The following is a 13,301-nucleotide window of genomic DNA, read 5'->3' on the forward strand; positions in this document are numbered from 1 at the left end:
TTTAGTGAGAGCGGAGAGAGAGAGAGAGAGAGAGAGAGAGAGAGAGAGAGAGAGAGAGAGAGAGAGAGAGAGAGAGAGAGAGAGAGAGAGAGAGAGAGAGAAGAAGGCGGTCAACATACTTGTAAGACAGAGATGGCATTCTCGGGCCGAAGTCTCGTAGCCAACTCCTCGGCGATCAATTCAGAAATCTGTGAAGCGGACAGGAAGAAATGTCAGAGTCGTAAGAAGCACGTCGTTGTCAAGGCCAATTAGCAAAGTTATCATCATCATCTTCTTCAACATGTCGTGATCATCGCTGGCACCTGGGGATGAAATCCAAGACAACGAGAGATGGCGTAGAAAGCTTGCAGAGTTTGAGTTTGGCCTTCCACCACATTACTACCTTCGCCTCTCACCTCCTCTTCTCCTATCCTCCTCCTCCAAACTCACAAGTTGAGATTAGCTTCGATTCTCCCAACCCCAAAGCGAACTGCAGTACAAGTGTATGTCAGCAACTATGAGGCATCTGACACGTTTGACAGATATGAGGAACATCTGATATGTTTGCTTCTTCACCTTCAACAACTTCGACACCTTCTCCTTGCTGATCCACGATCCAACCTCCTCTGGCAATGTGACAACGAGCTCTGCCCTCTCCTCCTCCTCCTCCTCCTCCTCCCGGCTCGCCACACAGATCCGTACGAGCTCTGAGACCCGGGCGAGCAGGAACGAAGGAGAGCACAGCGTTCCATCGGAGCAGGAAAGGAGCACAGAGGAGAATGGCGATGTCATCGGAGGCAGATCCAGCATCGTCACCAAGTCCTGCTGGAAGGAGGAGGACATCGAGGTGGTCTTGTCCTCGAGCACCTGCTGCTCCACCTCCTCGGGCAGGTCGAAGGATCGGAGGAGGACGCGGGAGAAGGGGAGGAGGGACTTGCTGTAGATCCTCCTGCAGGAGGACAGCAGGGCAGGCAAGCGGAGCAGCTCTGCTAGCTGGCCAAGAGCATGGGCGACCATGACGCCGATGGGGAAGGAGAGAGGAGGGAAGGAGGAGGAGGAGAGGAGGGAGGGAAGGGAGGAAGCGAGGGCGGGAGGGATGACGATGGAATCTGTGTAGAGGTACCACAGCAAGAGGAAGACGACTTCGCCACGAGCTGGCAGGACGACAGTCGGCTGCTGCTCCGCTCTTTCCCTCCTCTTCGCGTCTTTCTCCTTCTCCAAGGTGAACATCTCGAACAAAGCCTTGCACCTTGCAAAGAGCACGCTAGAGTGAACGCCGATCTGAAACCCTGCTCCTGCTCCTGCTCCTGCTCCTGCTCCTGCTCCTGCTCCTGCTCCTGCTCGAATGTAGCAATCACATTCTTGCTGAAGGAGAAGCTGCGGAAGGAGCATGTAAGAGAGGGCATGCACAGCTTGCCCAGGAACTTTTTCAACCTCATCGACAACTTTCTCGTCACCTTCTCCTCCATCTCCCACCCTCGCCAGTTCCTCAACTTTGCACAGTGACGATGAGTAACTTGACAGGTTGTCCTTGACCTTGTGCAGATCTTGACGCAGCTTCCAGCGACGATCGAAGTTCCGCTGGAGTGGAGGAGGCAGACTGTTGTTCTCGAGATGAAACTGCTGCATCGCCTGCATGCCGAAGAGGCCGGAGGGAACAGAGAGGATGTTGTTGTCCGAGGCATCAAGCAGCTGCAACGAGGTCAATCTTGACACGTCAGGCGGGATCCACGAGATGTAGTTGTGAGAGACGTCAAGTGACAACAGCTGCTTGAGTTCGAATAGGCCGGAGCAGAGGCAGGAGAGCAAGTTGTGGGATGATTTCAGAACCCCCAGCATCCTCATCCTCCGGAGCGAGTCGGGGAGGAGGCGGAGGGAGTTGTGGGAGATGTCAAGAGTCTGGACGAGCTCGAAGGAGGCCAGGAGCCTGTTTGGGAGGCGGGAGAGGTGGCAATGAGAAAGATTCACCTCCTCGAGACTGAAGATCTTCACAGAGCTCTTGATCAGTCCGATAATCTGCTGTCTCCTCTCCTCCTCCCCCCGCGCCTCCCTCACCCTCTTCGTCCAGATCGCCCTCTCCTCCTCCTCCGCCGCCACCCCTGACCGTAGCACTCTCTCGCTGGCTCTCTCCTGCCCTTTCCTCTGCTCTAATCTCTTCATCCTCATCTCCAGCTCCTCCAACCTCGACATCATCTGATTTCCGCCCTCCTCCGCGTGCGCTGACCATGCTCGCTGGGCTATCCTTTCCTCCTCCTCCCCTACCTGCTGCACCCTCGCATCTCCTCTGCCTCCTCCCACTCTCTTGGTCTCGCTGGGGGGCAAGCTCGGAACCACAACCATCCTTCCTCCCTCTCCTCCTCCTCCTCCTCCTCCTCCTCCTCCTCCTCCTCCCTTCAACGGAGTTTCAGCCACCAAGTCGATTGCGCTGACGTCCAGCTCCTCCGGGAATGCCACTTGCTCCTGGTCACTCGCCTTCTCCCGCGTCCTCCTGGGAGGAGGGGAAGAAGCGTTTTCACTCGCCGTCCTCTTGCTGTGCTCAAAGAGAGCCCTCCCTCCCCGCTGCGGCTGCTCTCCTACAACCTCCGGGACGGCGAACAAGTCGGTGTGTATCTTGTCCTTGACCGCCATGCTCTTCGCTGCGAGGGAGGAGGAGGAGGAAGCTGTTCCGTCTGTCCTTGGGGTCGAGGCCATCTTGGCGGGAGGAGCGGGAAGAGGAGCAGGTTGATGCCGGAGGGCGGCGTCCAGGTGAATGACGCCAGAGGCTGTGGAGCGAGGGGTGTTGAGCTTGGAGGAGGAGGCAGAGTTTGTCTCTGACATGCTGTCGACGGATAGGGAGGCGCGATACACGTCCGAACCTCCTCCTCCTCCTGCGCTGTCCTGAGACGCGTACCCGACTTCACCTGCTCCCTCGTCCTCGTTCTCAGCTGAGGAGGAGACGGGAAAGCGGCTGGAGAATCTGGAGAGGGCAGCTCGGATAGCGTCACTGTCTATGTCGCCTCGCTCCTTGATCCCCTGCTGCTGCTGCTGCTGCTGCTGCTGCTGCTGCTTGCTCGCTCTCCCCAGAGCTTCCTCATCCTCCCTCCTCACCTTCACATCCTGCTGCTCCTCTGACCGTGTGCCTGCCTGCGTGACCTGCCATGGCTTCTCATCGTCGGAGGAGATGTGTGGAGGGAGAGGGCTGAGAGAGAGGGAGCTGGTGGAGGAGAAGGCAATGGGGCTGACGGAGGAGGAGGAGCCAGCCGTTTTCGCCGTGTCTCCTTGCTCCACATCAACGGCGAGGTGGATTTTGCCGAAACGGCCGAGAGACGTCAGCTGGACTTCTGCTGACCGTTCGTCCTCATCGGCAGGTGGAGAAGGTGAAGATTTCGGTTCCTCCGCCGGGATGCTGAGCTGGATGTTACCAAATTTGGAGAAGAGAGGAGGAGGAGAAGGAGAGCGGGAGGGGGATCGCGAGTTCCGATCCTCCTCCTCGCTATCTGCACCTGGGACACTCAGCTGAACGTTTCCAAACTTGGAGAAGAACTTGTTGTTGCTCCCATCTTCATCTCGATCATTGTCGAAGCTTGCATCCTCCTCCACTTGTTCCTCCTCCCCGTGCCGAAGGCTGTAGCCAATCGGAGGAGCTATCTCCTCCTGATGACGGACCTGGACGACTTGGTTCGGCTTGAAGTCTCTGGCAAGCTCGAAGGCGCCATAGCTCATCTCATCGTCATCGAAGAAGTTCCTCCCTCCCCAGATCTTTTCATTCCTCCGCCTGGCATCCTCCTCCTCCTCCTCGCCCTTCTCCACCTCCTCCTCCTCCTCCTCTCGTTCTGCCATGACTGCCACTTGCTCAACGAAACGCCCCCCTCAACCCTGCCTTGCTCTTCTTCACGATGCATCGCCTCCTCCACAACGTCCGAGTCCTCTCCCTCCCTGTCTCTCCCTATCATCGTCCTCTGCTGCGCAATGCGCGACACAGGAGGTCGCAAATTCCTAGCATGCTCCAATGAAGCCTTCAGCCTCGCCTGGCTGTCCGAATCCATCTCGTCCTCCTCCTCATCCTCGTCCTCGTACGACATGTCGTACTGCCAGGTGTTCCTGTAGATCAGTGACGATCTGTTCGGCATGAGCTGCAGATCATCATCCAGCGCAGACAGCACGTCTTTCTGCATGTTCGCATGCAACCTCGTCGCTCCTTGCCCTTGGCGCTGGTGGGCAGCGCCCAGCCGGCTGCCCTGGATGCTGCAGTACACATCCTCCTCCACCGCGTCCTCGTCGAAGTCAGAATCTCCCCCGAACGCGCGAGAACGCACTGAGGGGATCGACTCCATTCCCACAGCTCGATTCTGCCGCGTCTGCCTGGCGATAGTTTGCGCGAACGTCGTCGCGCTGTCCGACTCTGAATCTGACCTATGATGCACGGGATGCGAGGTGCGCGAGGGCATAGATTCAGACTCACTCCCGTCGCCCCATCCTCCCAAGGAGGAGGAGACCTTGCCGCCTCCTCCCGAGGAGGAGGAGACCTTGCCACCTCCTCCCGAGGAGGAGGAGACTTTGCTTCCTGGAGCTGATCTCGGCTTGTCGAACCAATCCCTTGTACCTTCCATCCTCAACAAGGTGTTTTGCCTCCCTGGCTCCGTTGCCTCGACTTCCTTGCTCCGACTGCGAGATCGTCTCCTCCTCCGCCTCTTCTTCTTCTTCTTCTCATCTTCTGCTTGATCGGATCCATCAGCTGTCTTCTTCTTCTTCGTCTTCGTCTTCGTCTTCTTCGTCTCTTTGTTCACTCGTTCCTTGGGACCTTCCAGCTTCACAGGTTTCGCCTCGTCGATCTCCGTCCCGATGTCGATGTCATCGGAAGAGATGCTGGACACCGAGAAACTAGCGTCATCCTCGACGTTGCTGGCCATGATAATCTGCACTGCCGATGAGCAGGCAGGAATAAATGCTAAAGATCAACTGTGGGACAGACTAACAACTTGCGTTCATCCATGCACCCCGAAAGTAACGAGCAAGGTTCGGTGACTTGCATCTCGAGTGCCATGATGTCTTCTTTCTCTTGTTATCTCTGCCTCTTCCACATCATCCCCTCCTCCTCCCCCTCCTCTGCTCTCTCGCTCTGACATAGGCTAGTCGCTTGCATTGAAGAAGCGGGGTGATGGGCGTACCAGGGGTACTCCCTCCATGGCAGACAATTTGAGGAAGGTGGGGTACTGGGGTACAGAGTGGAATCAAAGGGGGTAGTTGAAACTTGTTTCGATTTTGTAGGGGTACTTTTTGAATTTGAATCCAAATGTCGTTATGATATGGGGTATTCGGAAGTCAAAATAAGGGGTGAATAATAGAGAAGGGGGTAGGGGGTACATATTTTGAATGGAGTACCCCTAGACCTCATGACTTGTCGGAAGGAAATCCAAATCAGATTCACGACATGCGACTGATGAAGGATCAGAAGTGAGGGAGGAAGAAGACGAGAGAGATGAGGAGATGAAAGGACAGTAAGACGGGAGGGAGTGAGGGAGGGGGAGGGAGGGGAGGGAGGGAGGGAGGAGGAGGGAGGGAGAGGGAGAGGGAGAGGGAGAAGTAGAAGGGGGAGAGAGAAAGGGAGGAGGAGGGGAAGGAGAGGGGAGGAGAGGGGAGTGAGGCAGAGGCAGAGGAGAACGGAGGGAGGGAGGGAGGGAGGGAGGGAGTTAGAGGGAGAAACGTGCCGGGGTATAAGTGAGAGATGCATGAGAGGTAAAGTGAAATCTTACCTCAATCATCAGTAGGCTGGTGAGAATCGATCGAATGAAAATGGCTGAAAATGGCTGTTTGCATTGGAACAGACAACAGATATTAGTGTACGAGAAGAAAGCTGCGAGATCTGTGTGTTCAGTTGATGGTGACGACGTTGATATTCCACGGATAGATTGCCGTCGGGGATGGCATGTTGTCCCCTGGAGCTGACAAGTGTTTGAACAGGAGCAGGAGAGGGGAAGCAGGAGCAGGACGCAGTGAGTTGAGATCTTGAAGTAACACAGCCAAGGGCATGGCGATGTTTGGAAAGCTAATAGTTAGGAGGATAGTTGACAGACTTTCATCTCGTTCATTACGGAGAATTGAGAGAAGCGCCGTTTTGATTGCCCACAAGATGAAAGATGGGCAGACTGTGCACCGAACATGGACGATGGGATCATACGCTCTGACCCATCGATTGCGAGCACTACCATGCATGTTCTGTCTGCAAATAGAACCACGCGCGAGCCAAACATGTTGGCCTTCTCACAAGAAGGTGTTTTCATGCTATGATCTGCGTGTCTCAATGTCCCGTGCTGAGTGCTTGTGTTGAGGAGCAAGGATTGACTCTTGTTTAGCAGGACGTGAACTCGCGGCACTTCTCTTCCAACCCTCAGTCTATCAAGAGATATTACACCATTCCCAACTTCATCTGCGTGTCGAGGATCGCTGCCACTCCGGTGAAGTCGCTTCTGCCTGGAGCCCCTAGTCACGTCCTCGCCTTTGTACAGCTGATATGCCACCTTATGCTCAGCGGGCAAGACGAGATGGCGTTCTATGGCCTTGCTGTGGCGGCGATCAGTGACGGTCGGTGGAGTCCCTGGAGATTTCCTTGCCATGACAGCGCCCGGCAGGTCTGGATGGCTTCATTGCAAGAAATTTCGACCAGAAGTCCGTGCTGGGCTCGCATCTCGATCCGCTCTCGGACAAGGTCCTGGTGAACTCGCTCATGATCGCTTGCGCCGTGAGCTGCGGGATATTTTCCGTTTCTTCCGATCACTCTCCTTACAGATGAAGGGGACTCTGCCAGTCTGGCTGGTCTCGACGGTGTTTTTCAGGGATTTCTTGCTCGTAGCAGGATCTTTCGCCGTTGCCATGTGAGTTTCATTCGCGTCCATGATATCTTAAAAGTTTCATCTAGAAAAGGTGCATCTAAGGCCCATCAGCCACTGACTAAGTTTGTCCTTGATTCCGACAAGCCGTTGGAGATCAAAGTGGCGCCGTTTTCCCCTACGTAAGGCATGCTGATGGCGTCATTCAGGCTTCTTTCATCTCAAAACTCAACACCGTGTTGCAACTTGCCCTGTTAGCAAGTGAGTTGGATCTTGTTTCACACGCGGGATTGTGTAACATTCACTTGAGGTGCCATGGGAGGATTCGCTTTCCCACAAACACAAGTTATGTACATGGTCAGATTTTGGATGCCAAGCATTCAGATAACTTAAGTCTTTCAGGTACCAATGTTGTCATATGCAACAGCTACTACCACATGGATGTCACTCATAGGGTATGTATACACTCCTGGAATCAAGGATGAGAGCTTTGGAAATCAGAAACAAAAGATGGTTCACTCCAAAATTAGTTCATTAAAGTTGCAAAAACAACGGATGTAGATGGAATGAAAGGTTCACACAAAGAAAATTAAAAGAACAAAAAATACAGAAATCTAAAAAACCGACTCATTCCAGGCGTTCGGCACTGAAGGCTCGTCATCGAACGAAGAATGCCAGGCATCTTCGAACTGAGTCATTGTGAACTCGCTCTTCTTGTAACATCCATCCATCGAAGAAATAACTTCTTCGGTCTGCTTGAACAAAGTACCTTCCAGAGGGAATTCCTGCTCCAAGAATGCATCTGGAATGGGAGCGAGTTGCCAACATTCACTCGAAGAAGTCGTTTGCACAGCAGGAGCAGAGCTAGCTGAAGCGAAGCGGTGATCAACCTCCTCATTCGGTGAAGCAGGACCGTCGTTGGAAGCAAATCCGCACATCGAGTCCATGCAGTACTGAAGGCTGGGAAAGTTGAGAGATGGACCAACGGTCTCCTCGACCTCAGGTGCTGGCTCCTCGGGCTTGGCCTTGGTTGAGCTGGCCTTCGCGCTTGTCTTGCTCTTCTTGGCCGACTGCTTGGCCGCCGCCATTGTTTGACGGTATGGCCACTTCATGATCCCAAGCTTTCTGCACGCCTTCTTCATGGCAGTGGGGCAAACACCGAGCTCTTCACATGCAGCGAGCATAGGCATTGTGAAGTAAGGGGTGATGAATTCCTTGGTGACGAACACAGGGCTGCAATCATCATGCTTGCTATTTGTGTTAACGGTCTTCCTCCTTGGAAAGATGACCGAGAACTCATCACTTGGGAGCCTCTTCATGCCTTCAGGGGCGGGTCCTTCGATGGTAGACATATCAAATCGTTTGGAACAACAAACAGTTGCAAATCTGACTGTGGGATGACAGAGCTGATGCAACTTGTGCGAACTCCTTATTGATCTTCAACCTGTAGTGAAGTGTTGCAAACTCGTCTAGGAGCACCTTGTATGCTTTTCTGAACCAGTAAACAAGTGAAGCACGAACTCCCTCCTTTCTCCTCTCTTCGCACGCGGCGGCGGGTGTGGGACGGAGGCTGTGGACCCTACCTCTTTCACAGCCTCCCCTTCCACCCCCTACATATCCACCCTGATGCAAGTTGCTGTACCCTACCTCTTCCAAGATAGATGCTTTTTGGTGACCCACCCCCCTGAAACCATTCGCTCTCATGCACTTTATAAGTTACTTCATTTCACCTTGAGTTGACTCTACCCCCTATAATCCTCACAAAAGACTATTTCACACCGGTATGTGAAAATACTAGGGGTACAGTGCTATGCTGGAACCTCTCCCACCCATAAAATTGAGCGCTTTTACACTACCCCACCCCGTTAGAAATTGTATGGACCCCACCACACAGGTACCCCGTTATGTTGCCAGTGATTTCACATCCCTTGGCCTTGCCACCCCATCTTCAAGAGACTACCCTACCCGGGTGTCTCCACTCTATTTTGGAGGCGGATAGAGTATACATTGGTGGGGTGTTTGAATGTAAAAGGAAGGGGTTATTGTGGATACCCTGGACAAAACCACCGGTACATCTAAAAGTGCACGTAATCCACCCCTACCCCCACATATCCCTCTGACTGCTTCACCACGATGGATAGGCTTCTTAGGTCATAATAAGATTGCTAGGACCAAACACCAGCCTGCTTGAGGTACGGTTTTTCCTCCGACCTCCCTATGGGGGACTATGGACACCCAGTATCACCAGCAGGTCATATTACATTCGACCCACGCATCTCGGTATGTCTGTTAAAATACTTGTACAGAAGGGATCGTAGGTGTAGTAAAGAAGGAGATCGAACTCCGGTGACGAAAGTAGATCTTTTCCATCACTACACTTCTGTCATCCGTGAAGGTTTTTCGAGTGACGAGGTATACATTTTCAACAAGACACAAAACTTTTCCTGATATTTCAAAATTTCACCTGTGTATTTAGCAAATAGTTTCAAATTTGTCCGAACAGAGATGAGGATCCTTTTTAGGGAGAAGAATTAAACATGTATTTATAATAAAAAGCATTATAAAATAAAAACAAGATATGTATCGGGCAGAACCTCCCCTCTACCCCTTATTTTCCTTGGATTTTGAGGGTACCACTGACTTTACGTGCATGGAGCTAACAACTACGCCATGAGTCAGTACCCCACCCCTAAACTTATCATAGAAATACAGGGGTAGTACTCTTTGACTCATGAAGAGGCCAGACGGAGCATATGCCCGATAGGCTTCTGTAAAATCAAATCATTTTCTAAATGCACAACAGAAAATTGAAATTTTCCAGCAATTATTAGTTATGACTGCCAAAACCTGGTCTTTTATCTGCTAACCTCTTGGACCAGCAACGACCGTTTGTGATATCGTAACCGAAGATGGACACGACTTACTGGCCCGCCCCAAGTTCAGTAGTATATTTTTTGCCTATATATACTCGTATACATATTGGACGTTTAAGCGTTCGTAGTGTAGTGGTTAGCACATCAGCCTTCCAAGCTGGTGGCCCGGGTTCGAGTCCCGGCGATCGCATTCTTTTTGCCTACACAGATATTACCTCCCACAAGAGCTGCCAATATGGCAGGCTCTATGGACATATCTTGATGTCCTTGATACAGTCATGTGATGTCCTTGGTACAGTCATGAACTGAACTTTTGTTGTATGGACACAAAATTTCTTGTATTCACAGACGTTCAGTGGTGAAAGGAGAGCAGCTGATGATGTTGCGCCCTCCCTCCTGCTACAACACAAATTGCTCCCGCAAAGCACGCTCCTCCTCCTCCTCCAGGAAGATTTCCGCTTTCGTCTTCTCTTCTACATGTCACGTCAGTACACACCGATGAAGGAACGCTCTGCCAACCTTGCGACCCTGCCCACCGAATGCTGTTGAAAATGTCGAACAGCGATCCTCCTCCCTCCGCCGCCTCTTCCTTGCCGCTCTTGGTGCCTGTCCTGCCTGCTCTCACCCCTAGGGGTGCCCCAAGTCTTCGCTCCTCTCCGTCAACCCCTCTTGGCATACTCCGTTCGACTCCTCCTCCTCCTGCTCCACCGCCACTGCCGCCACGTCCTTCTCCTCCTCTTGCTCCTCCTCCTCCTCCTCCTCCTCCTCTTGCTCCTCCTCCTCCTCCTCCTCCTTCTCTTGCTCCTCCTCCTCTTCTGTCCACGATCTCTCTCACTACGGCATTGTGATGGGGATCAGGGGTTGACTTGTGAGCGACGGAGGGAACGACAGTGAAGTTCCGCCGTCCGTCCCTCTCCTGTCGACCTGCTCTGATCTTCCGCAAACCCTCCATGCCGAACTCCTGAGTGATGTTCAAGTTAGAAATTGTGTTGATGCTTTTCCTCGCCATGACCCTCTCCCATCCCCTCCACCCCGCTCCACTCTTCACCTCCCCTCCCTTCCTCCCTTGCTTCCTCCCTTCACTCCTCTGTTCCTCCCTCCTCTCTCCCTCTCCTCTCCTCTCCTCTCCTCTCCTCTCCTCTCCTCTCCTCTCCTCTCCTCTCCTCTCCTCTCCTCTCCTCTCCTCTCCTCTCCTCTCCTCTCCTCTCCTCTATCATGGTATCAGGTATCAAAGTCGATACCTCCACGATCTTTGCTTCATACTGCAGCCAGGCCGCGCCGCCATAGGACGCGTCTTCCGGCCTGGACTGGGAAGTCTTGGAGGCTCCTACGATGTTCTCCTGGTACTCTTTGTGCATCGCTGGAGCAGGATACGTCTGCTCCAGCGTCTTCACGTCTTGCGCTTGCTGCTTGTTGTCGGTGCAGGTGGCGATCGGGGAAGCGGGAGATGGCCCGCTCAGTTTGGTCTCCTCCTGTGGGAAAGAGTCCTGTTTCCAAGCCGCGATGTACCTGTAATGAGGAGAGGAGAGGAGAGGAGAGGAGAGGAGAGGAGAGGAGAGGAGAGGAGAGGAGGGGAGAGGAGAGGAGAGGAGCGGAGCGGAGAGGAGAGGAGCGGAGAGGAGAGGAGCGGAGAGGAGAGGAGAGGAGAGGAGAGGAGAGGAGAGGTGAGGAGCGGAGGGCAGGGGATGAGAGGAGAGGAGAGGAGAGGAGAGGAGGGCAGGGGATGAGAGGAGAGGAGAGGGTCATGATGAGGATAGAGAAGCAGCATCTTCTCTCACTTGGATATCTTCTCCTCCTTGTAGCCCTTCTCCTGCTCCTCCCTCCCCTTTCTCTCTGCTCAAGAATCAACAAGAGCATGCATACTCGCTCGCTGCTCACTAACCCTGCTCTTGCAGCCGGGAGATCTCACTTTCGATGTACAGCTCAGCTGCTGACTTGTATACTCTATCGAGATAGCGAGGAGACTTTCGTTCGTCGTCGTCTCTACCACCTGCTCTGTCGTCAAGGTTTGGTCGAGCCCTGCAGATTTGACCAGCTCGTGATCGGTCGCTGTCGCTGCTGAACTTCTTCGATCTCAAGACCTGACTGCAACGGTCTGGCAGGGGTGAAAGAGGATCGGGAGTCGTTGGACCTGCTCCAGTTACTCTCGCTGCTGTGGTTGCAGCTTTTGCAGCTGTTGTTCCTCTCACATCCGTTGTCCTCGGGTGCTCCAGGGATCGAGCGAGCGCTGGCTGGGGGTTGTAGAGTTGGGAGAGGAAGGCTGCGATGTTCACTCGTCTCTCCTCCTCCTCTTCTCCTCCAGCAACGTCAAGGTCCGTGTCTATATCGTCAATGATGTATGCCCTGCTCGTTGTTGCCAGTTGCTCCCTCCGAACGACGTCCGGAAGTTCCACTGTGCTCTTCTCCTCCTCCTCCTTCCTAGCTAGCAGCCTGTCCGTCAGGACCTGAAGTTCTCGTTTCAAGGCTTCGTTGTCGCTTCGCAGGCCTTCTATCTGCATCTCGAGCTTCTGCGCTTGCTTCTGGAAGCATTGCGACGAGTGGATGGCGGAATCGCGCAAGGTCATGGCCTCTTTGTATCCCTCGACCCTGATGCAGAGGTGAGAGGAGGAGAGCAAGGAGGAGGAGAGGAGAGGAGAGGAGAGGAGAGGAGAGACGGAGGGAGGAGAGTCAATTGGAGATGAAGAGAGGAGGAGAGGAGGAGAGGAGGAGAGGAGGAGGGGAGGAGGAGGAGAGGAGGAGGAGGAGGAGGAGGAGAGGAGGAGGAGGAGAAGGAATGAGGGAGAAGCAGAATCACAAGATCCTCTCACATTCGATATCTCTCTTCCTGCCATTCAGACTCCACAAACTCCATCAGGAACTCGTTCAATGCCCTCTCGTCCCCATGGGAGGATCGGAGGTGGTGGAGCTGAACTTTCAGTTTGGCAAGGTCGACGATCAGCGCGTCCAGGCTCGCTTCTACCTCCACATCTCCTCCCAGCCCCACAGTCTGCTCCATCGTCACTCGCAGCAGCTTCCAACATCATAACCACCACGATTACGATCATGAGGTCAGAAACAAGGGTGATGGATCCATCACCACCACCACCATCGTCATCGTCATCGTCATCGTCATCGTCACCATCACCATCATCATCATCATCATCATCATCATCATCGTCATCGTCATCATCATCATCATCATCATCATCATCATCATCATCGTCATCGTCATCGTCATCGTCATCATCATCAGCAGCATCAATGCCACCATCATCATCACCTTGGGCACAATCCCTGTCCTCACATCAGCGCTTGAAATTCTGTCCAAGAGGGCATTTTCGCAGCGAAGGAGCGCGAGCTCCTGCGAGAGGATACTAGATTGCCTGACTGCGTCTGCCTGCATCCTCTTGCTATGCTGAAGCTCCTCCTCCAGCCCGACGTACTTGTCAGTCAGTTGCCTGCTCCTCCGTGAGGTGCCGAACCCCTTCACTCTCCTCCCACACCACTTTGCAGCATTCCGTCCTACCTCCCTCTTTCTCCGTTCTCTTCCATCTCTTCTTCTTTCTCCCTCCCCCCCACCTTTCCCTCCCTCCCTCCCTCCTACTTCTCTCTCTCCTCTCCTCTCTCTCTCTCTCTCTCTCTCTCTCTCTCTCTCTCTCCTCCT

At 53.5% G+C, this 13,301-nt stretch overlaps 4 protein-coding genes and 1 non-coding gene across 5 annotated transcripts in view; 2 read left to right on the top strand and 3 right to left on the bottom strand.

Moving 5' to 3' along the window:
- Window positions 1-1,575: 1,575 nt before the first annotated feature.
- On the bottom strand, window positions 1,576-1,884 carry GUITHDRAFT_43933 (hypothetical protein; the record flags this gene model as incomplete). The annotated part of the gene is made up of 1 exon (XM_005842348.1): window positions 1,576-1,884. A coding segment is annotated over one exon (309 nt), but the record flags the coding sequence as incomplete, so codon positions are not given.
- Window positions 1,885-6,242: 4,358 nt separating this feature from the next.
- On the top strand, window positions 6,243-6,971 carry GUITHDRAFT_99205 (hypothetical protein; the record flags this gene model as incomplete). Its single annotated transcript, XM_005842349.1, has 6 exons — window positions 6,243-6,266; window positions 6,315-6,413; window positions 6,465-6,540; window positions 6,588-6,697; window positions 6,745-6,830; window positions 6,875-6,971. The coding sequence occupies 6 exons, from the start codon at window positions 6,243-6,245 to the stop codon at window positions 6,969-6,971; spliced, it is 492 nt and encodes a 163-aa protein (XP_005842406.1).
- A 330-nt stretch (window positions 6,972-7,301) lies between these two features.
- On the bottom strand, window positions 7,302-8,354 carry GUITHDRAFT_149792 (hypothetical protein). The gene has a single exon (XM_005842350.1). It carries the CDS (start codon window positions 8,135-8,137, stop codon window positions 7,400-7,402), a length of 738 nt encoding a protein of 245 aa, XP_005842407.1. The 5' UTR covers window positions 8,138-8,354; the 3' UTR covers window positions 7,302-7,399.
- Window positions 8,355-9,776: 1,422 nt separating this feature from the next.
- Window positions 9,777-9,848, top strand: GUITHDRAFT_t2. The gene has a single exon. It is a non-coding gene; the product is annotated as a tRNA-Gly (tRNA).
- A 152-nt stretch (window positions 9,849-10,000) lies between these two features.
- GUITHDRAFT_131628 (hypothetical protein) overlaps window positions 10,001-13,301 on the bottom strand; it is a gene marked incomplete at both ends in the record, with an annotated part of 4,121 nt that continues 820 nt past the window's right edge. The window contains 8 exons of the mRNA XM_005842351.1: window positions 10,001-10,054; window positions 10,494-10,619; window positions 10,900-11,167; window positions 11,437-11,491; window positions 11,568-11,648; window positions 11,790-12,244; window positions 12,466-12,644; window positions 12,942-12,998. Of these exons, the coding sequence (XP_005842408.1) occupies window positions 10,001-10,054; window positions 10,494-10,619; window positions 10,900-11,167; window positions 11,437-11,491; window positions 11,568-11,648; window positions 11,790-12,244; window positions 12,466-12,644; window positions 12,942-12,998 (1,275 nt within the window). The remainder of the gene's footprint in view (window positions 10,055-10,493; window positions 10,620-10,899; window positions 11,168-11,436; window positions 11,492-11,567; window positions 11,649-11,789; window positions 12,245-12,465; window positions 12,645-12,941; window positions 12,999-13,301) is intronic.

Source organism: Guillardia theta (assembly GCF_000315625.1).
Source record: "Guillardia theta CCMP2712 unplaced genomic scaffold GUITHscaffold_1, whole genome shotgun sequence".
In the NCBI taxonomy this organism is placed as follows: Eukaryota; class Cryptophyceae; order Pyrenomonadales; family Geminigeraceae; genus Guillardia; species Guillardia theta.

Coding starts and splice junctions, on each gene's coding strand:
- GUITHDRAFT_149792 (XM_005842350.1), bottom strand. CDS start 8,137: ATGTCTACCATCGAAGGACCCGCCCCTGAAGGCATGAAGAGGCTCCCA.